The sequence below is a fragment of the Aplysia californica genome, unplaced genomic scaffold (genome assembly GCF_000002075.1).
Source record: "Aplysia californica isolate F4 #8 unplaced genomic scaffold, AplCal3.0 scaffold00280, whole genome shotgun sequence".
Taxonomy (NCBI): domain Eukaryota; kingdom Metazoa; phylum Mollusca; class Gastropoda; order Aplysiida; family Aplysiidae; genus Aplysia; species Aplysia californica.
The window spans coordinates 87,729-108,687 of NW_004797550.1; the positions used below are offsets into that span (position 1 = coordinate 87,729).

At 39.2% G+C, this 20,959-nt stretch overlaps 1 protein-coding gene across 2 annotated transcripts in view; it reads right to left on the bottom strand.

The window, feature by feature from the left end:
- Positions 1-20,959, bottom strand: part of LOC101847045 (FYVE, RhoGEF and PH domain-containing protein 1) — a 140,647-nt gene that overhangs the window by 850 nt on the left and 118,838 nt on the right. For both annotated transcript variants that reach the window (XM_013084242.2, XM_005101365.3), the window contains exons 6-21: positions 20,458-20,568; positions 19,389-19,537; positions 18,105-18,261; positions 17,123-17,210; positions 15,577-15,627; positions 14,895-14,953; positions 13,927-14,076; positions 12,711-12,794; positions 11,526-11,605; positions 11,016-11,049; positions 10,348-10,443; positions 8,369-8,497; positions 7,282-7,449; positions 6,778-6,906; positions 5,971-6,119; positions 1-4,984 (exon numbers count right to left, since the gene is read on the bottom strand). The exon at positions 1-4,984 is cut by the window's left edge and continues 850 nt beyond it. In XM_013084242.2, coding sequence (XP_012939696.1) covers positions 4,666-4,984; positions 5,971-6,119; positions 6,778-6,906; positions 7,282-7,449; positions 8,369-8,497; positions 10,348-10,443; positions 11,016-11,049; positions 11,526-11,605; positions 12,711-12,794; positions 13,927-14,076; positions 14,895-14,953; positions 15,577-15,627; positions 17,123-17,210; positions 18,105-18,261; positions 19,389-19,537; positions 20,458-20,568 — 1,953 coding nt within the window. In that variant the 3' untranslated portion in view covers positions 1-4,665. The remainder of the gene's footprint in view (positions 4,985-5,970; positions 6,120-6,777; positions 6,907-7,281; positions 7,450-8,368; positions 8,498-10,347; positions 10,444-11,015; positions 11,050-11,525; positions 11,606-12,710; positions 12,795-13,926; positions 14,077-14,894; positions 14,954-15,576; positions 15,628-17,122; positions 17,211-18,104; positions 18,262-19,388; positions 19,538-20,457; positions 20,569-20,959) is intronic.

Genomic DNA, 20,959 nt, shown 5'->3' on the forward strand with positions numbered 1-20,959 from the left:
CTAAACATACAAATTCTAGTTGGACAAGCACAGCCATAGAAACTTATAATAAAGAAGAAACAACATTTTGAAGCAAATCAGAATCTGGCGTCACTTTTGTCTTATAAAATCACAACTGAGCATCTCTGCAGGCTAGTATTTCATTGTCGTCTATGGGTACTGTCACACATTTGTGTCTGACCCGCACAACTGAAAACAGCTGGTGGCTTTCTCACTAAGAGCTGTGTATGTGTGCACCACTGGGAGACTCGGTTCAATATTGATCTCTGTGAGTAACTACTACCAAATGTTGCCCAAAAACAACAGTGTTGTGTATAACTAATGCTAGTACAGAGTATCTCGCCTCGACTTTGATCACATCGAAGCTAATGAATCTCATACGGTTTGTGTTCTGGAAGAGGAATCTATGGTGCAACATAATGTGACACTGACCTAAGGTACATACAGAATCTAGACTTCATAATCAGTTCAAAGCAAGAGAGCGGAAAAGTAAGAGACAATACATATACATGCATGCACTTTTTCTACATGTTACTGTCATTTAAAGGTTTTTTCCCTTATAACTACAATAGTGAAGTTAAAAAAAGGTACATCAACACAACAATGGTAATTTACTGCGAGGAAGAAAGCAAATTAGACAGAAATAACAATAACAGGTAAAGAAAAGAAGCAGGATCGACTAAAGACATCCTTCAACCATCCTCTTCCTCTTACCATGCCACTGCCGCAAGTTGCGAACAACATGATGAAGAGGGTTTGAGACTTGCTCAAGTGGTACAGGATGATAAAACACTACAATCTGTGATGACTTTCAAGCCCTGCAGTATACTATGAGGCCCCTGTAGGCATGGGTTCAAGAGCTGATACAGCCTCTGGTTTGGGCTCAAGACAATAGTTCATTCATTATCGCAGCAATACTATCGCAGCAATTAAAACCACATCAATCCTGTAAGTAGGGAAGTTACCATTGGTACATATATTTCACGAAGTTTACAAGCAATCAGCCTACCTAAGGGCTGTACAGGCAGGGTGGCTAAGAGTTGTGGAATTCTAAATCATAGCCTGTAAGAATCATAACATTGACATTTCTCCAGGACCATATTACAAAAGTCAAATGTCAGAAGCAACTGAAGCAGCAGAAAACATCAGAGAGCCCACCAATCACCTAGAATAACTGGCAACATGTTTGTGAATCTTACTTTCCAGTGATGAGCTACAAGCATCCCCCCCCACACACCTCCCACAGGATTTTATGCATAATACAGACAGGTGGCAGGGCAGAACTATTGCACAAGAGGAAAACGGGAATACACGGCAAAATGTACGATAATTTGTTAGTTAGAATCAGAGATAGCAAGCTTTGTCCTGTTCGAAGAGATCAACTTTCAAACACTCAACTGCCCGTTTGGCAATTTTGGCCTCTGATTGGAGGGAAAAAGATACAACATCAACACAAATTCAATATCTTTACTTATGAAACACATAATATACAATTTTTGCTGGTCACCACAGGAGAACCAACTTACAGCCTTTGTAGGTCATCATATCATACAATGGTTTACAATTATCTTAATTAAAGACACGTGAAATTTTTGTCGAGCCCCGATTGTTTATAGATTTAGTTAACAATCTTACTTAGAGCTCAGCAAAAGATTTTGCGGTATTGCAGTACTTCATATTCTTTCCCCTTCAAGACTTCTGTTTTTCACAAAATATTGTAATACTGTCTATTATTATCATAGAAACACATAAAATCTTCTAAAATACTGTTAGTTAACAGTTAAAACAGAGCTGTAATTTGAGCACTGTCATATAAAAATAATGAAACACATTCAATCTTCCAAACAGTACATAAAAATTCTGCTGTTTGGAAAATATAACGTCTTAAATAGCCAGAGACTATGAATTTGCAAGTTTTCAAATAATACCTGCTCATAATATTGGTCCAGTAATAATAAAAATATGTTGCTGTGCGACAGTTCCTTTCCTTCCTTTTATATTCCACATTAATATTACGGTAAGCATCCTCTCTTAAAATTCTGTGGGTAAACATTAGGATTCTATTCTAAAAATTTCAACACTTTTCTGTCATGGTAATCTACACACTCCTGTATCATAACAACAAACTACACTCTTCGATACTCATCTAATTTAAGGTATTATTCACATGTCAGTACTTCCTAGTATAGGCCATCCATTTGAAAAATAAAACAACTTTTTGAAAATAACTTTTGTTAGCATACACACTTGTATTCCCTATCTTGTCCCTGAAATGCTTTGTGTTTATAGCACAGGAAAATGGTTCACATCCAGCTTCGAATAAGCAACATTCGCTTTGTCTTTGCTGCTGATTAATGAATATTAAATTCTAGCTGATTTACAGCATTAATGCTCCCACGTGGGCAGTGAATCAAATTAGAAATAAAGAGGTATGTGAAATAAAACCATTATTTATCTTTAAAAATCTCCTTTTGCTTAAGTTTGCCTCAGATATGGGTCGGACCACGAAAGACACTGCCATGTGTACTCTACTAATTTAATTTAGAAGTGTTAGAAAGAAGGGACTGTGCTGCATGTGAGCTAATTTTTTATAGCAGAAAGAAACGCAAAAATGGGCACTTTGTCCCAAGGAGAAGTTCCCAAGGATAGGATGCCGCAACTTCAAGAAAGAAGAATTACCTGGAAAAAGATATGAAGATAATTGTTGTTTTATAATCTCATAGTCTAATTTGCTAGAGGGAACCAAAAGTTCTTCCTAAAATATCGTTTTGCTATCTAAATGGACAGCCTGTACATTGTGTTTTCTGGAAAAAGAAGTGAAAACATAATAAATAAACCAATATTATGTTATTTGTCAGCCTTCAAAACTCATGATTTTGTATAGTTGCTTTACTGTTCCTCATTTCTCTTATATATCTTAAGGTTGACCCTTTACATTTTATTTCCTCAGAATAGGAACCCTGAATATATCTATGTATATACTATATATAAACATTCCTGCAACTGAGTATACATGATGTAACTGTTAAAACAATTATGAAGGAATGAGATAGTTGCATAGGTCCTCAGTAAAAAAAACCTTAAAAACTAACATGAATATACTTAAAACAAGTATGTAAAAAGTGGAACTTTTAGGCATGTGAACATCAGTGTGCGGTAAGAAAAAAATCACCCTGAATTCAACAATAGGAATATCATACTGTCTGTAGGTCTTCCACGTGATGTGATACTAGGATACTGAAAAGACACAGGCAATATTGTGCTGCACAATGATATATATTAATGATTAATCCTTACACTTTTCTGTACAGTAACAATCTCATTTTGAAGAAGGCATAGTATACATAGATTTTGTAACATTCAGTATGTTACCCTACTTTCAGATTCAAACACCTTACAAGAAAGTCCACATTTTAACACGAACACTTACAATCTAACCGGGGCTACATCCGGAATTACGTACAATGTAAGCCTACATCTATTTACTAAGAATGCTGCAACACCAATCACAAGGAGGAATAAATACTGTGATCTGATATGTACACTGTTTTCATGAAGGAATCTCCTTCCAAGAACATATAAATGTTTGGCATAGTGGTTGCAAGCGCTCGTCAAAATAATGAAATCTAAGAAATCATCATTTTTCTCCTGGTCGAAAGCAAGACAAGAGAACAAGCTTTAAGATGATACCAATATCTCACATGCCAAAAAAATTGAAGAGCACCTGATCCCACCGCATCGGTACACAAGTTTGCGAGAGGAAGGTAAAGGTGTAGAGAGGACAACGAACAAGCACAACTCCAGAAACGAAAAGAGAAAGTGGGCCAAGTTCTGGATAAACAGCCACGATTGGAGACATCTGTTACAGTCCTTGAGAAAGGCTGAACATTTCTGTTCTTATTTACAAGCTCAAAGGGGGATGGTCATACAATATAGGGACTGCACAAACGTCAACTACTAATGAGCAGCCGATAAGTTTTATCAATGAACTCCAAAAAAAATTTCTGCATGAGCAGTCAAAAATGCATGCTTAGATTTTGACAGTCATAACTATCCCAAAGTATACCCGAGTCGAAAAAGGACAGTTTTAATAATGATGTGCAAAACTAACTGAACAAGATTTCAATATACAGAGTCATGACTGAGAGCTCTCCTTGAGTTGCCCTTGCAACAAATATGTTCAGCTTTTATGGAAATGTTCAAATATCAAGGAACCTCTTGTCAGGAAATTCCCAGAGTTCCAAGAACCTTCAAATGTTGTAGACTTCGTCTTTATTGTGTGAGGGTTAATGCCCCTCCCACTTCAAATTAGAGGCGATATCAATGAGATTGGGACTCTTTCCAAGACAGTAGACATGCCAAAATCGGTACCATTCTCTAAACTTTTCAGGGTACGAAAAAGAAGAAGAATCACCAAAATCCCACCTCAACTACAATTCCATTTGTAATACAGTTAGACGTATTGAGTAGAGCCTACTTGAGAGGGGGAGGGCATAGTAATATCATCCCCTCAAATGTCTTTCTGAACCTCAAAACAGAATGTTTTCAGATTGTAAGATACGACATTCTTCTTCCCTCCTCAAACCTCTCTCTACTGTTGCCTTCAGTATCCTAGAGCCCCCACACTCTCAAGTCGGGGTAGAAAACATCCTCACATCTCCTATATCACTCGCTTACCACCCCATCCACATTATCGTACTGACTGATCCCATCTGCATTTTCATCATCATCGACTTCATCATCTCCCAGCTCACTGTCCCCGGCAAACTGAGCCAAACTGTTGTTGCTGTCGCCCGGGTAACCCGAGTCAGCCTGACTGCCTGAGTGTGTGCTGTAGCGATTATCGTTACCATTGTTGTTGTTGTTGTTGTTGATGGTGTTGTCGGAGCAAGAGGAGCCATTGCTGCTATTGGACTGAGAGGAAAAGCGAAACGACTGATCGGGTAACTCAGCATGAACAAGTTTCTCCAACACAGACCACCATCTGCAGATACAAGGAGGGATAAGTCTTAGCTCACACACAGCATAGGTGCATCAGCAAAATCTCATATCTAACAAAGAAGGGAATGATTCACTGAATATTTGTAAAAAATATATTTTTATTATTATAGCTTGTCCGTCAATTCTGACGATGACCAATACATCCGCAGAGGAGAATACTTGTCCAGCGAAATAGAAGAGTTAGAAGAAGTAAAGGTAAAATGACTTGTGATTTCTGCTGTGCCGATGAGACCAATTCTGGCAGATAAAAAGTTTGCTATATTTGGAACATTTAAAAGCTCCACTTCCACTTGTGGATGTGCACAGCTTGCCGGCTTTCCTCTTGGTTTCAGCATTTCTTATCTGTGAAGCATATCTCTACTACTATTTGATAACTTTCTTGGATGAGAGAAGTTTATCTTTAATATTTTCGTATAGCTGAGAGAGTAAGTGAAGTTTATCTTTAATATTTTCGTATAGCTGAGAGAGTAAGTGAAGTTTATCTTTAATATTTTCGTATAGCTGAGAGAGTAAGTGAAGTTTATCTTTAATATTTTCGTATAGCTGAGAGAGTAAGTGAAGTTTATCTTTAATATTTTCGTATAGCTGAGAGAGTAAGTCTCGAGAGGGACAAAAGAGGTGCATAGAACAGGAGCATGACAGCCACAAGTTGAAAGAGAATGAGAGCAAGAGACATACCGGACAGTCTAACTGAAAAGAAAGACAGAGAATGTGAGATATAACTCCCGTTTCACACTAGTACAGATATATGCAGTGCAACATGGTCTAATAACATAACAAAATTCTTTGCTCCTAATCTAACTCCAGGCCTTTCTGTGTGAATGTTACAAAACTATCAACTTATTTCATTAATTTTTCTGTAAAATACATTCTATTTAAGTTCCATCAGAAAATCCTTCTCAACCCGCCCCCCAACCATCTCCTAACAAAAGTGTCCATAAAGTATTCTTTCCCTGTCCTGTCTCTCACCTTTTGAATTTCTTCTCATTGTCATGCTGATACACACAAATTTTCTTGTTCTTGTGCATAAGACAAAACAAGTGCTGTCGTCCCTCCAAGTCTGGAATTCGCTTCAACGTGTAGCCAGGCAGGGGGAGGGAACTGATGGCACTAATGTCCTGAAAAAAAACCAGGAGTGGAAACATTTCAATTCAGTATCAGTTTTTTTTTCAATTTGGGCTACTATTGGCCCAATATACTCCATAACCATACAAAACCATGGCAAACATACCTTTTTTGAATCCTGTGCTTTGAATCAGAAATATCAATTTAAAGTGCTTTTTTTAATGTTTGTATCTTTATACACCATTCCTCTCTATTTCACGTGGCCACCTTTTCAAAGTTCTGTCTCTTTCCCTTCTGTCAACACAAGTTTACTTACTCACCCTCCTTTTCCCAAATTTCTCAGTCTTCCCCATCTATCTCTCTTACTCACTTTCTAAACAATCCCTCTCTCCTCCTCTCATTTCCCACTATGATACCTATCTGTATCATCCTTCAACCTCACCCACCTCTGCTCTTCAGTACATTGGAGACCAGTGGACAGCATACCCTTGACTATCACTTTTGATCCCTTGAGTTTCCCATATATATCCAGTAAAATGTGTGTTCACCAGAAGAAACACTCCATAACTAGATCCAAGACATTTTGATTTCCAGCTTGGGGCTGAGAAGACCAAAAATGTAATTTTAGGTCACAAATGTAGTTCATAAATAGAAGCCCAGTTTAACTTATTTCGGAAGCAAATACTCAAAACGTTTTGATTTGGAACTTACTTCATGAGCACGGAAGGTATATAGAGCAAAATCTTTGTGTGCCAAGAGCCACAACTTTTGCCAGTTGCGACCTCCGTCCTCACTACACTGGACGTAGCCGGAGATCAGACCTGGCTCACTGGCCTTCACCTGTGGAGTTGAAGACAAAAGGCAGACCTATAATTAGCACCTTCCGTAATTTCGTGCCAATGTGCTAAATGAAATCATACGTTAACTTATCACCAATGAACTGCATTCTGTAAATACATATGTCAACCTATGCGTGGGAACAAACTTTTTTCGGCATCATTCCATTCAGCCATCTCGTTTTTCTCACTGATGATAAACAACAGAAACAAATTGCACCTCCCTCCCTCATAGACTATAACAAGGATAAAGTAAAGTAAGCAATTACAGATACCCATTTCTACTGGGTGCCATTTTCCTACCTGTGCAAGAGGAAGGATAAATTAAATAAAGTAAGCAATTTCAAACACCCATTTCTACAGGGTACCATTTTCCTACCTGTAACACGCCTTTCTTCTTGGGGCTCAAGTCCCCACCCGTGGAATCTGTGGAGTCGGACATTCCCCTTTTGTTGACGATGATGTCGTAGCACGTGAGACAGACCCGCTCAATCTTCCCCTGCCGGTACTCCAAAGGGGCTTTCTTACAACAAGATTTGCAGATCAGCTGGAGAAGAGGAAAGTATATAAATGATTTGTTTAATTCCTTAAAATTAAATTCTGCTACACTGCACAAAACAATAGACTTTGAAGTAAAAGCTGTCAGTGCTTCAACTTCAAATCCCAAGTAACAATCTATTCTAGATGGGCAGTTTATTTATTCATTTGTTTAAGTAGATATACAAAGTCCATTATGCCTCAGAGTTTTTAGAAGAATTGTTTACTTCCTTAAAATTAGTTTCTTACTAGTGGTCTTATGGGGTTTAAATACAGAAAAGCACATCTGTCGACCCAATAATCATCATTACTAGGTGTACATGGGAGGGGATATTTTCTTCCCAAGCTACCCCACACATCTAATTGCCTCTACTCCTCAAGACAACAATAAGAACAGACATGCAGCTATTACCGAATGGCATCATGCAGAAGAGTTAACGCTCAGATGCTACTGGATCGCTAACAACAACAACAGGTGTACATGGGAAAAGCAAAATCAACAGACAGACACAACAGAGAGTTTGAAAAGAAGTAGGACCTACCAGTGTCTATTATTGTGTTCTTTATTTTATTCTTTATTATTATTGTAAAGCACATTGAGCACTTTCTTAGTGGAACTGCATTACAGAAGTGAAATTTATTAATTTATTATTATTATTATAATTACGGTCTAAAACTCTCTCCAGTGCACATTAGCTCATTGATGTTGCTGAGTGGGAATTTACTGAAGTAAAGTCCAAGAGGAGTCGCCATTATTTTGCATCTTGTTTGGAACTATCTCCATTCATCATGAGTCTCAGATGATACAGTCCAGTACTTTTCCTTTGAAATGAATTAAATTGGGTCCAGTAGGGCTTTGAACTTCAACCGCATCAAGATCACAGTCTCAACCAAACCAGTCTACACTCAAAAGCTAACAAGATACACACCTTGCCACATGAACGACAATGATGTCGTCGTCGCACCATGTTAAACGAAAGTTCACACAACATGCACATTGTGGCCGCGTCGTCGGGGATCCACACAGGGGCCGTTTTGCCCAGGCAGCTCTCGGGCACCTGGAGGAACACACACACACACAAGGTCAATAAGAAACATACAGTTGCAAAAGGCATGATCAAGGCCATATTTTGATGACAACAGATCAGAACAAATCCAGATATATATTAAGGGTACGAGGAAAAAATAAGAGATGTCAGTTTTGGAATAATTTGTGACATGACAAAGGATTGAAAGTGTTTATTCATCATTTCTGGGCATTCTAATTTGATTCTGAGAGTCCAGGGCTAAAACTTTATGAGTTGCCCAATACAAGGCTTGGAAAAAAAGCTATGCTATGGAAAAAGGTGGGCTGTCAAGCATTTCATTTTTGTTTGTCTCAAAATGCCAAAAAGGTGATATCCCTTGTTTTTTCCTCGTTCCCTTCATATTAATGCTGAAAAATAAGGAACAGGCTACGCAAGTGCACCTACCAACTGATTATAACATTTAAAATACTTTGTCAAAGTTCTATTCTATTAACAAGGCAGTAGGTACTACAACTTACTATCAGCACAACAACCCTCTCTTGAACTCTGCAACACTGCACGCACAGAACACTGGACTTGGAAGCTAAAACTGACAAGCCTTTCAACTTCAAACCCAAAGTAACAATCTATTCTAAGGCAGCAGTTTATCTATTTATTTGCTTTTGTAGGCAAGAAAGTGCATTATGGCTGAGTTTTTAGAAGTTACTGAGTTTCCTGCCCTTTCATTATCTATAGAATTACATATAAGCTTATCTTAGAGAAAGGTGCTATATTATAACAAGATGCATCCAACGCTGATAAGATTAAAAACCCTTAAGAATTCTCCATGAAACCTAGATTAATAAAAAAAAAAAATTTTTTAAGAAATATAAAATTCATACACTAGTCCACTTTCTGACACTTTGAGCCACCCACAGTCAAACCTGCTCTTACAATCATTTGTCCAAGACAATCACCACGAACGACAATTTCCCACTTTTGTTCGTTTTTGTAAGTGTTTTACGGCGCTCGCAACTGCATAAGGTCATATGAGCGCGCAGGACACACCTAATATTTTCAGTTGGTAGGAAATTTTTAATTTTGCCCGGGTGGCGGCCGAAGCCTACTCTTATCGATTTTAGACCACCAAGGGATCTTTAACGTGCACAACTTGCACACGGGCCCTCCGAGATTTTTCGCCTTTGTCCGAGAAGGCTAGGTGTAGATCTTTCCTACCAGAAGATCAGGGGTGTGGCTGAAAGACAGCAGTTAAAAGAAGCGAAGCAGTAGCCGTAGAAAGGCTGCAGAAAGAATCAGGAGCCCACAGGAAGGGGCAAAGGAGGTGAGGGGGTGGGAACAGAAAGAGGAGGCGAAAGTAGACGACAGAACATTGCTAGAGAGCAGGAAATGGGGTGAAAGGAGACAAATTTAGAGAAGAAAATTTTTCTGTCGCTACCCGGATTCGAACCCGGGACCTTTTGAATGAGAGGCCTACACCTTAACCTCTAGGCCACGAGAGCCCCCCATTTCCCATTTTACTGTCCCCTAACACTTTAAAAAATTTTTTTTTTTTAATTTAATATTATAAACACCCTGTCCAAGAGGATCCCCTGTGTAAAATGAGCACTTTTTTCCTTGACAATGGATGGTCATACTGGACAGGATCAGCAGTACAAGTCCTTCCTTCACACTACACTCACTGAGGTTAAGTCACACACACAAAAAGAAAAAAGAAATAATAATCCCAAAGTTATTCTTATAACTTGAAACATTTTACAAAGAGGCGTTGTTCGGAATATTCAGAGAGTTAACTAAGAAAAGTAATTGTATTAATATGGTAATAATAAACATTATGTAGCGTCAAACTTACTAGAGACATACAAAGACAGGCTATGACTTACACTTGTCTCATGAGCGGGGTATTCACCGAGCTTTGTGTCATCTATCTTGATGGAACGCTTTCGCTTTCTGTGACTAGCAATCACATCACCAATTTTCTGGAACGTAAAAAGCAAAGGAAAATGTATTAAAGGAAAAGTCGCATTTTCAAATGTCTCCATAATTTGATTTTGGTCTGAGAGGCCATAGGTCCCTATAGGGAAACTAAGATCTCATGCCCAAGAAGCAGATTGATTTAGATCCATGGAAATAATTTTAAAAAGTGGGAAAACTGCCTCCAATTTAATATATCTTCTACATATTGGTTATATCCTTTAAAAAAAAAATTTAATTAGTTGTTACATAGAGATCTAATTTTTTAAAGTACACCCACAGATCTTACTGTATTGATGAGTTGAAGCTTATTCAGTTATCAGTATCACATCTGTTATGGACTGGAATGAGCTTGTTTTTAAGTGGTATTCAAACTTTGAACAACTCTAAAATGGTTAAACACTTAGCTTGAATCTATATAAAGCGCCTCTGTTCAAAGAAATCATTGAATCAAACTTTCAGAACTGAAAAACGTGCTCCAAAGGGGGATGAGCTAAGAAATGAAATCTCTCAGGTAGACAGTAGGCCTACATAGATACAAGAGACAGAAGACATTGACTCGCAATACAACACTCACTTTTTCCCAGCCAATTTTCTCTCCATTCGGATTCCTGAAAAGCACCGGATGTAGAGAAAAACATTAAAAAATTGAGTCTACTCACCTATTTTGGCTATATGAAAATATTGCTATACACTGACAGCCTTTAAATTCCCTCTGAGCTGGTGATAAAACCTATTTTCCGACTGGATTGGAGACAATGCAATAATGATTTGCACTGTGATTGGCCAAAAAGTACTTTTTTCCAACAAGAATTCAAACTCTGCATGGAAATCAAGCCATTTACACACTAGCAAAGAGTAAATACTTATCAAGACAGAAATAGTTCAAACATTTTACTATTTCCCCCTTACTTAGACAGGGTCAAAGATGTTAAATTCATTAAATATTAAAAACAGAAAAAGTCAATCATTTTGACATCCACTGAAAAAAAACCCCAATAAAGAAGAGGTTGGGCCTATTAAAACCATTCCTCAATCCTACATCAACAACAACAACAACAACTACAATGATGACAAAACCACTCACTCATCTAGCAGCTCGACAGCCTTCTGAGTACTGTGGACCAAGAATGTGTTTTGAATGTGCATGCTGGGGCCCGGACGGAGCTGTGGAACAAGCAGACACATTTGTAAGCAACCAAATATAAATTGGGTCTTCCCGAAGTCCAAAGCTAAAAGTTTATAATAATAATAGATAGCATTTGTATAGCGCAAACCCCCGCTCCACAGAGGGCTCTTTGTGCTTCACAACCTGTACTATTACCCCAGCAGACCTGAGAGCATTCTGAAACAACCTCAAGTTCCTGGGAAGCATACAGTGCAAGCGGCCATTTATAGGCGCTTAAACACAAACATAATGACAAGATCTTTCACTGTCTATGGCTGGGTACCCATTCCCACCTGGGTGAAGTGGGGAAAATTTGTGTTGAGTACCTTATACAAAACTGTAACCAAAAGATCTGAAAAAAGTAAAGAAATAATACGTAATATTCTGAATAATTAAGAGAAGTTTGGAACATACACAAGCGATGTGTGGAGCGGAAACGTAATTCTCCTGAACCATGCTATTCGTACCTCAAATACACAAAAACAAAAGGTACCGTACCTTTCAGGGCTAGAAACTGTAATAAGCAACAGCATCTATAGAATTCTTTCATACTCATCCCTCTTCTTGCCCAAAGTTCAACTACAGTGTTCAGTACCCCAATCCCCACCCCTCCTTCTCCCAACTTCTACTCGACAGCATCAAACATACAGCCTATATATACAATATCTCATCTTCACATACTGCCCAGTCATACACACACAAGGTCCTTTCTCCTCTCCCCCCCCCCCCCCCCACACCCACCCATAACGCCCTTCCCTCCTCCTATCCATCCACTCAGCCCCACCCCCCCCAAAAAAAATCCCCATTAATTGCTACTCCGATCCATCCAACCTCTGCCACTCCCAACTTCCATCAATCCCTCCTTGTGGTTGGCTGGCGGGTGCTCTGGTGTGGTTTGCTCTTTCTTTCCTATCAAACATCTATCATCCTGATCTCTCCTCCTTCTTTTTTGTGTCTGTTGCCCTCTTGTAACACCCTCTAATCTTCGGCACTTATATGACCTTATTGCAATGCAAGTGCCATAAAACTCTTACTAAAACTAAAACAATCCCCCATCCATCCACTCCCCCCTCCATCCACTCCCTGGAGTGTGTTCTATCTCACCTCCATACAGTCCACCTCCAGCTGGGACTTGACACCGTAGGTGCCCCCAAAGTACTGGTTGCACACCAACAGAAGGTCGTTGAACTGTGGAGATACAACGTAGGTCACTATGACACACGACCGACATGACAACACTCTCAATGGGGGCTCTTGTGGCCTAGAGGTTAAGGCGTTGGCCTCTCATTCAAAAGGTCTCGGGTTCGAATCCGGGTAGCGACCGAAAAATTTTCTTCTCTAAATTTTCTCCTTTCACCTCATTTCCTGCTCTCTAGCAATATTCTGTCGTCTGTTTTCATCTCCTCTTTCTGCCCCACCCCTCACCTCCTTTGCCCCTTCCTCTGGGCTCCTGATTCTTTCTGCCGCCTTTCTACTGCTACTCCTTCGCTTCTTATTGCTGTCTTTCAGCCACACCCCTGATCTTCTGGTAGGAAAGATCTACACCTAGCCTTCTCGGACAAGGGCGAAAAGTCTCGGAGGGCTCATGTGCAGGTCGTGCACGTTAAAGATCCCTTGGTGGTCTAAATTCGATAAGAGTAGGCTTCGGCCGCCACCCCGGCAAAATTAAAAATTTCCTACCAACTAAAAATATTAGGTGTGTCCCGCGCGCTCATATGACCTTATGCAGTTGCCAGCGCCGTAAAACACTTTACAAAAACAAACAAACTCTCAATGATTAAAGGTGGTCCATCTATCTCTTGTAAGACATTTAGAACACAAAGGATTCAAGAGAAATATGGAGAGTTTATTAAGAAAAATATAAAAACTTTTTACTGGAAATAAAAAGTTTGAGTCTATACTAATTATGTGTTTTCCAAGAACAGTGGCATCCCCATTATTGTAAATTAAAAATCTATATAATAAATTATATTTATATAAATCTTCACTCCTGCAAGAGAAAAGCTGAACTTTGAACTAGCTTTACAAGGTGAGCAAAACAAATTGAAGTTAGGTCTATTAACTCTCTCTCTCTCTCTCTCTCTCTCTCTCTCTCTGTCACTCTCTCTGTCGCTCTCTCTCTCCCTCTCTCCCTCTCTCTCTCTCTCTCTCTCTCTCTCTCTCTCTCTCTCTCTCTCTCTCTCACACACACATACACACAAACACACACACATACACACACACACGCATGCACACACACGACGCGCAAATACACATGTAAAATATCTACATTCACATCATTCATTTCAAACTGTAACATTACTCTCCGCCCCAAACTGACCAGGAAAATATGTCGTGGCTGTCGCTCCCCGCCCCGGGCGGAGATTTTGATGACGGGACCTTGACACACAAACTCTCTCGTCGGGGAGATGAAATCCACAGCCACACCACGCAGGCTTTGGTAGATATCCAGCAGTTTACGGAATGTTTCCTGGTAGGGGGCGAGGGGGGGGGGGGAGGAGAAACATAAGAATCAACCTTTCAAGCCCTTGCCATCGGTACACCAGTGGTGCTTTAAAGTGCCCATGTGCCCTGCCACCAGTACAGCGGTGAGCAAGACCCTATCTCCAAACCGGCTAACCCAGTACAAAACGTGCAGGGGAAACCGTGATTACTCCACCAGACATTACTGATTATTTTGAAGATCTTTCCGAATTAGATGCTAGTAATGGCTTTTACCGACTACCATGAGTGGGATATGGAATGTGATTCTGACGATCATATTATGAAAGTTAGTAATATAGGCTCAAAGGGTTAAAGATAATGTCATGAAGAAACTGCCCATGTTGCATTCATGGAAGCTGGATCATGTTTCTTTACGAACATCTCTTTTATACAGAGAGAATTGAAAACGGCAAAAATATGAAGAAAAGCTTATTGAGTTGAGATGAAAATCCATTTGTATTTAGAGGGCAGAAGTAAACAATACTTGGAAGGTCATTCTCAAACATAAGTAGGTGTAACAATCTTTCTTTGGAAATTTCCGCTTATTATAGAAAAAAAAGCACACCCTGTGTTATTTCTCTGACTCCAAAAACATTGCCTTGCTTTCCTATTTTTTAAACACACTCTTAAAAGTGATAGGAACAAATAAAAATAAAAATTATGAAATATAACACTGCTGCTTTTTTTTTCTACTCTTACATAATAATAGCAACAGAGAGCATTTTTAAAGCACTCTATCCTATTCTAAAACAAGCTCTAGCTAAGCAGAATAACTATGGCATGCTTAATCTAAACAAAACTCACGATTTTCTTCATGGCTTCGTTGGAGTGGCAGGCAGCCTTGGTCACCAGGTCTAAGGCATCTGTGAATGCAAATAGACGACCAATTGTGAGGTGTGCTGACAAAACGACTCACATCTCGCAATCCACGAATGGAGACGTCGGCAGAAAATAAGACAAATCAAATTTATAGAATTTCACCTGATCCGATTTTCTTCAAGTTAAATAATGTTTTTGTATTATTTCATAAACTGAGCAAACCAAACCAAAAAATGTGGCGTTTCTATCTGTTTCCATGGTACTTAAATCCAAGAATTCACTCATTTTGTCAGAAGGCCTCAGAGTTGGAGATTGAGACAGAATTTTATACTCCATTTAAGACAAAAATGACCATTTCAGTCGATCAACCTGTTACTTCAGTCAAACTTAAATTTCAAATCTACAAGAACAGTATCGGAAACCTCAAGTGTCTAGAACCACCAGATAGTGGGCGCTTTAGAAATGATCTTTATTATTCATAGACACAAAAACTCCCTTCAAAACAAAATACAAGTTTACAACACGTAAAATACACTTTTTCAATGACAAAGGAAATGACAAGCTAACTACAGATAAAGTGTTGAGTGTACGACTCTGCCATACTGAAAAGTGACAAAGTCTTACACTGAGCAGTCCATATATGCGAAAAACAGTTCTTTACACGAACCTGCGGCATCTTTCATATCTGGAGAGTCTTCTGGTAAATGTTTTACATAGTCTGAAAAACAAAAGTAAATGGTTAAGTGGAGCTCTTGAGACTTGTATATATGTAACACAAAAAGTATTAATGTGCCCTGAGGGAACAAATATTTTCTGAGACCAAAAAAAACTTTCTTTCAAATGATACTACTGGGTAATAATTGTTGTACTTACTATGTATAATTGTATATCTTTAAAGGCTGACAATAAAATATAACCACAATTACAGAATAAATTACTCACAATATGACCTCTCTCTCTCTCTCTCTCTCTCTCTCTCTCTCTCTCTCTCTCTCTCTCTCTCTCTCTCTCTCTCTCTCTTTCTCTCTCTCTCTTTCTCTCTCTGTGTCTCTCTCTTTCTCTCTCTGTGTTTCTCTCTCTCCCTCCCTCTCTCTCTGTCTTTCTCTCTCTCTCTCTCTCTCTCTCTCTCACACACACACACACACACACACACACACACACACACACACACACACACACACACACACACACACACACACACATACATAAACACAATGGCACCACATACACTATTGCATACATACATATCCATGAACTCAAACATTTTTATAAGTGGCAAAATATGCCAGGTCAAGTGTATATAAAATGTTCCCCAAAAGACAAGGAAGATACAAATCAGATGCAGGATGTACGATTTACATCCTAGTTCACTGTTGCCAGATAGATAATCCTCAAAATATTATTTTAATCAAGATTCAGAAACAAAATAATGTTCTTTTCTTCATAACTGTGAACACTGTATGAGATATGAATAAGTTTTGACCCAAAAAAATTCTTCATTTTTTGTTGTATCGTTCAGCAAAAGTAAAAGTGTCAAAACATTGAGAGACTGACTAGACATTTCATACCCAAATGCTACACTTAAACTTAAATATGGTTACTCATAAGACCATTTAAAAAACAAATACCAGTTACTTAACCCTATCCATACGTTGTGTTTTACTATCGTATCCATACGACATGGGGAACTATGTGGTGTGCCCCCACTTTCCAAAGAGGAAATTTACTCGTTAATCCTATCCGTGCGCTTAACAAAGCGGTCTGTCAAAATGATTTTTTGGAGAAATACTGAAAGTCTCAAAGAGATCTTTGCACTGGAAGTATTCTAAAATGTGAAGAGTACAACCCCTGGGGTACAAAATGACCCAAGGCGTACGAATAGGGTTAAATGTCTAACTAGGAAAGAAAAACCTTCAAACTTTGTAAAAATACATAATCATCATATGGGGAACACTAATGGTATTTTAACCCATGACCTCCAGATTATAAATTAAATATGGGGTGCCCACTATGGCTGGATCGGGCCGATCGCCTGACTTGATCGCCTGAAACTGAAAACAAACACGTTTGTTTTTGAGGCGATCGGGTCGGGCGATCGGCCAAATCGGCCGATCCCATCCGTAGTGGGCACCCCTTATAAGAGGGGAATGAAATAACCAGCCAACCTGCTGTCACTCAAACATTTTAATAAAGAATTAATAATAAACAGTTACCTTTGAGCAGTAGTTCATAACGAGGAATACGTTGTATGGGGTCTAACATGTGGTCCAGCAGGGAAAGACCGCGGCACTCTGGTTCTTTCTGGAAAACAAGTCAAAGAGCACATCATGGCAACATGGAATGCTATAAGCAACAGCAAAGCAGTAACATATTGTCATTGAAGTTCGCTGTCCTCGTATGAAACGAAATTTGAAAACTCTGGTCTTAAGGCATTTGACCTAAGCACAATCTAAAAAATCAGCTCTCACATTTTAATTTGCATCAATAATTTATGACAACTTCAATATAAATTGTAAAAATTAAGAGTCTAAAACGCGTAGTAGACTAATAAAAAAAAACATTTTCACGTTTTCTCGAAAGTTTCTGGATGCTCCATACGCAGATAGCGAAATGCACTGTTGATATGATAAAGGAGTGGAGTCTCGGTTTTCATTTTTGTTCTCAATTCTCATTATATCTAATAATCTAGAAATATTAGCATCTGTAGTGTAGTGTTGATGGGGAGGCATACAACTTCTAAAATGACAAATTTAAATTACAGACTTGTATCTGTGGTCTTGCCTTTTACTATTACCAGTGATTCACTTCACAACGTTTACTTGCAAATCATTCCCAGCTTAATGAAAAAGAGAGAAGAGAAGAGAACAGAAGGACAGAAGCACGTGTATGACCACACAACTCTGACTCTCTCTCTCTCTCTCACTCTCTCTCTCTCTTACTCTCTCTCTCTGGCTGTCTCTCTGTCTATCCGTCTCTCTCTCTCTCTCTCTCTCTTTCTTTCTCTCTCTTTCTCTCTCATTTAAACACACAACAGGGGCTAAAGTGAGCAAACACACAACAGCACTCCCAAACACACAAACCCAGTACGCACACACACACACACACACACACACAGACACACACAAACACACACACAGAGAGACACACACAAACACACACACACACACACACACACACACACACACACATACACACCTGTATTTCATGAATGATGGCAGCAAAACGTGTGGACTTCTCCATCCACTGGTTGATGAGGTTCATGGCATTGTTGTAGTTACGGATATACTCTGTGTACATCTTCAGGAAGGGGGCATTCTTCTTCATCAAGTCACCAATCCGAGGATCTTCCTCCCTGCACAAAAGATGTGCTCAGTTTAAATATAGGCTCGATGTAAGTATATTAATTGTAAAAACAGAAAATCCAAGAATTTAATCATCCAAATACATTCAATTGATCAAATACACTCAATTGAAATGCATTACATCTAAAAATCAATCATCTTATTTATGTATATAGTATATAGCAGAGAGAGAAAGAGAGAGAGAGAGAGAGAGAGAGAGAGAGAGAGAGAGAGAGAGAGAGAGAGAGAGAGAGACTATAACTATAATAGAAAAAAATCTATTCAATTACACAAAATCAGAACACACTCAAAACGCATTGCCTTCAATCTATAATATGCTCAAATTGAGCACAAAACACAGTCAGCCGAAACACTCATTCCAGTCACAATCAGTCCAATAAACATAATCTAACCACAATCAATCCAAATTTTATATACTAAATTTACAACATACATTCAGTCCATATACTCAATAAAAAATATACTCTATTGAAATACACTTAACCGAGGTATATTAAATAGAAATAAACTCAATGTAAAGAGCTTACAAGATAATAAATAGCATTTGTATAGCCCATACCCCAGCCCGACTGCTAGCTCTATGCGCTTCACCATGTATTATTACCCTAGCAGACTCTAGAACACTCAGAAACATTCTTAGCTTCCCAGGAAGCATACAGTGCAAGCAGCTTATCAGGCACTCAAACACTAACAAACTGACAAGATCTTTTGCTGGTATCTAAAGTCGGGTACCCATTTTCACCTGGGTGAAGTGAGGAAACATCGCGTAAAGATTCTTTCATAAGGACGCAATGTCCAGCTCATGACTATATTTGAACCCACAACCTTACAGTCCTGAGTTCGACACCCTAGCCACTAGGCCACAGGCACTAACCAGTTGTTGATTTTAGCTTCATAAACTCAATGTGTGAAGAGTTCACAAGCTTTTGACACTATGACGTCATGACGTACTCACCAGCTGTTCATTTGGGCTTCAAAATCTCACTGCGAAGAGGTCACAAGCTTGTGACACTCTGACATCATAAACATACTCACCAGTTGTTCATTTGAGCTTCATAAACTCAATGTGAAGAGTTCAGAAGCTTGTGACACTATGACATCATCATGACGTACTCACCAGTTTTTCATTCGGGCCTCCAGCTGGGGCAGCAGGAAGTCGTGATGGAAGAGGAAGATGCTCTTGGTGTTGGAGAACATGTGGTTGAGTGTGTCCGGGGGGAGCAGGGACTGTTGGCGGTTCTCCTTGTCCAGACGGAAGTAGAATACCTGTTTGTGATAAAAATGTATGTTTTTATAGTCTTAAAATAAGAGTTTTACAGATGGACAGACAGGGTCACCAACGAAGCAGTGTTAAGGAAAATAAGACAGGGCTCAGACAGAGATGAGGTGGGAAAAAGGAGAAGGCGGTGGCATCAGATTGGACATACTCTCAGGAAGTCAGGGTGAGAAAGGCAATATTGATGAAAAGTTTTACAGGACTTGCAACATAGTTAGGTTATAAAGTGCCAAAGATTAAAGGTGCTTCAAGAGAGTAACAGACACAAAAACGAATTAAGGAGGAGAGATAAGGATGACAGATATTTGATAGGAAAGAAAGAGCAAACCACATCAGAGCATCAGCCAACCACACACGTTCTAAAAATGTGCTCATTAGAAACTATTTCCCAACTGACACTTTAGAAGGTGGGCAAATTCAACTCTGCCAGCGAGGGACAACCAAGGCATGCTTGCCTAAGGTCGACTGAATGCCTCAATACTTTTCTTCTTCTTCTTCTTCTTCTTCTTCTTCTTCTTCTTCTTCTTCTTCTTCTTCTTCTTCTTCTTCTTCTTCTTCTTCTTCTTCTTTTTCTTCGCTATAATACCGCATGTTTCTTGCTCCAATTCCTCCTCCTATCCCCCCCTTCACATCTTCTTCTCTCCTCTTCCAGGATCAAACTCCTGCATACATAAGTTTTTCTCCTATTCCTCCTCCCCCTGCTTCTCCTCTACCTCTTCACTGCCTGTCGGTGTGGCGCAGTTGGTTATAAATCTGGCCTGCACATTACACTTTGCAGCTCGGGTTCCTCCACTTCCTAAAAGCCACTCCTGCTCCAGTTAATTACTTCTGGGTGACGACCCACGCTCCAAAACTCTATTAGCATCCCATCCCCCAACCACAAGGAAGGGGGGAAAAAACCTCATCTCACCTGGTGCAGTAGATGCAGCTTGTCCACATAGCCCCGCTCGGTGCGCAGAAGTTCGTCCGCTATCTTGTAACGTTTGTCTGCTGCCTTCACGTTAGGTTGCTCACAAGTAGTCTAAAGCAGGCATATGAAAAAATAAGACCGTGTGGGTTTTTTGTTTGTTCAGTTGTTTGTTTAGTTGTTTGTTTTGTGTTTTTTGTGTTTGTTGTATAGTTGTTTTTTTCTTCTTGTCATGCGTTTGTTTATTTGTTTCTGTGTGTTGTTTGAAGAACGGATTTTGTTTGAGCAAAAAGAATCACATCGGAACAGTAACTGCCATTTAGTGCTCGAGAACAAAGAAAAACACACAGAAGAGAGATAATAAAGAAACAGGAATTAGCAGTGGCACCTCATCAAACAGTTCGCTTGTGTGTGAAAGAAGAGACGTTTGGATTGTGTGAAAGAAGAGACGTTTGGATTGTGTGAAAGAAGAGACGTTTGGATTGTGTGAAAGAAGAGACGTTTG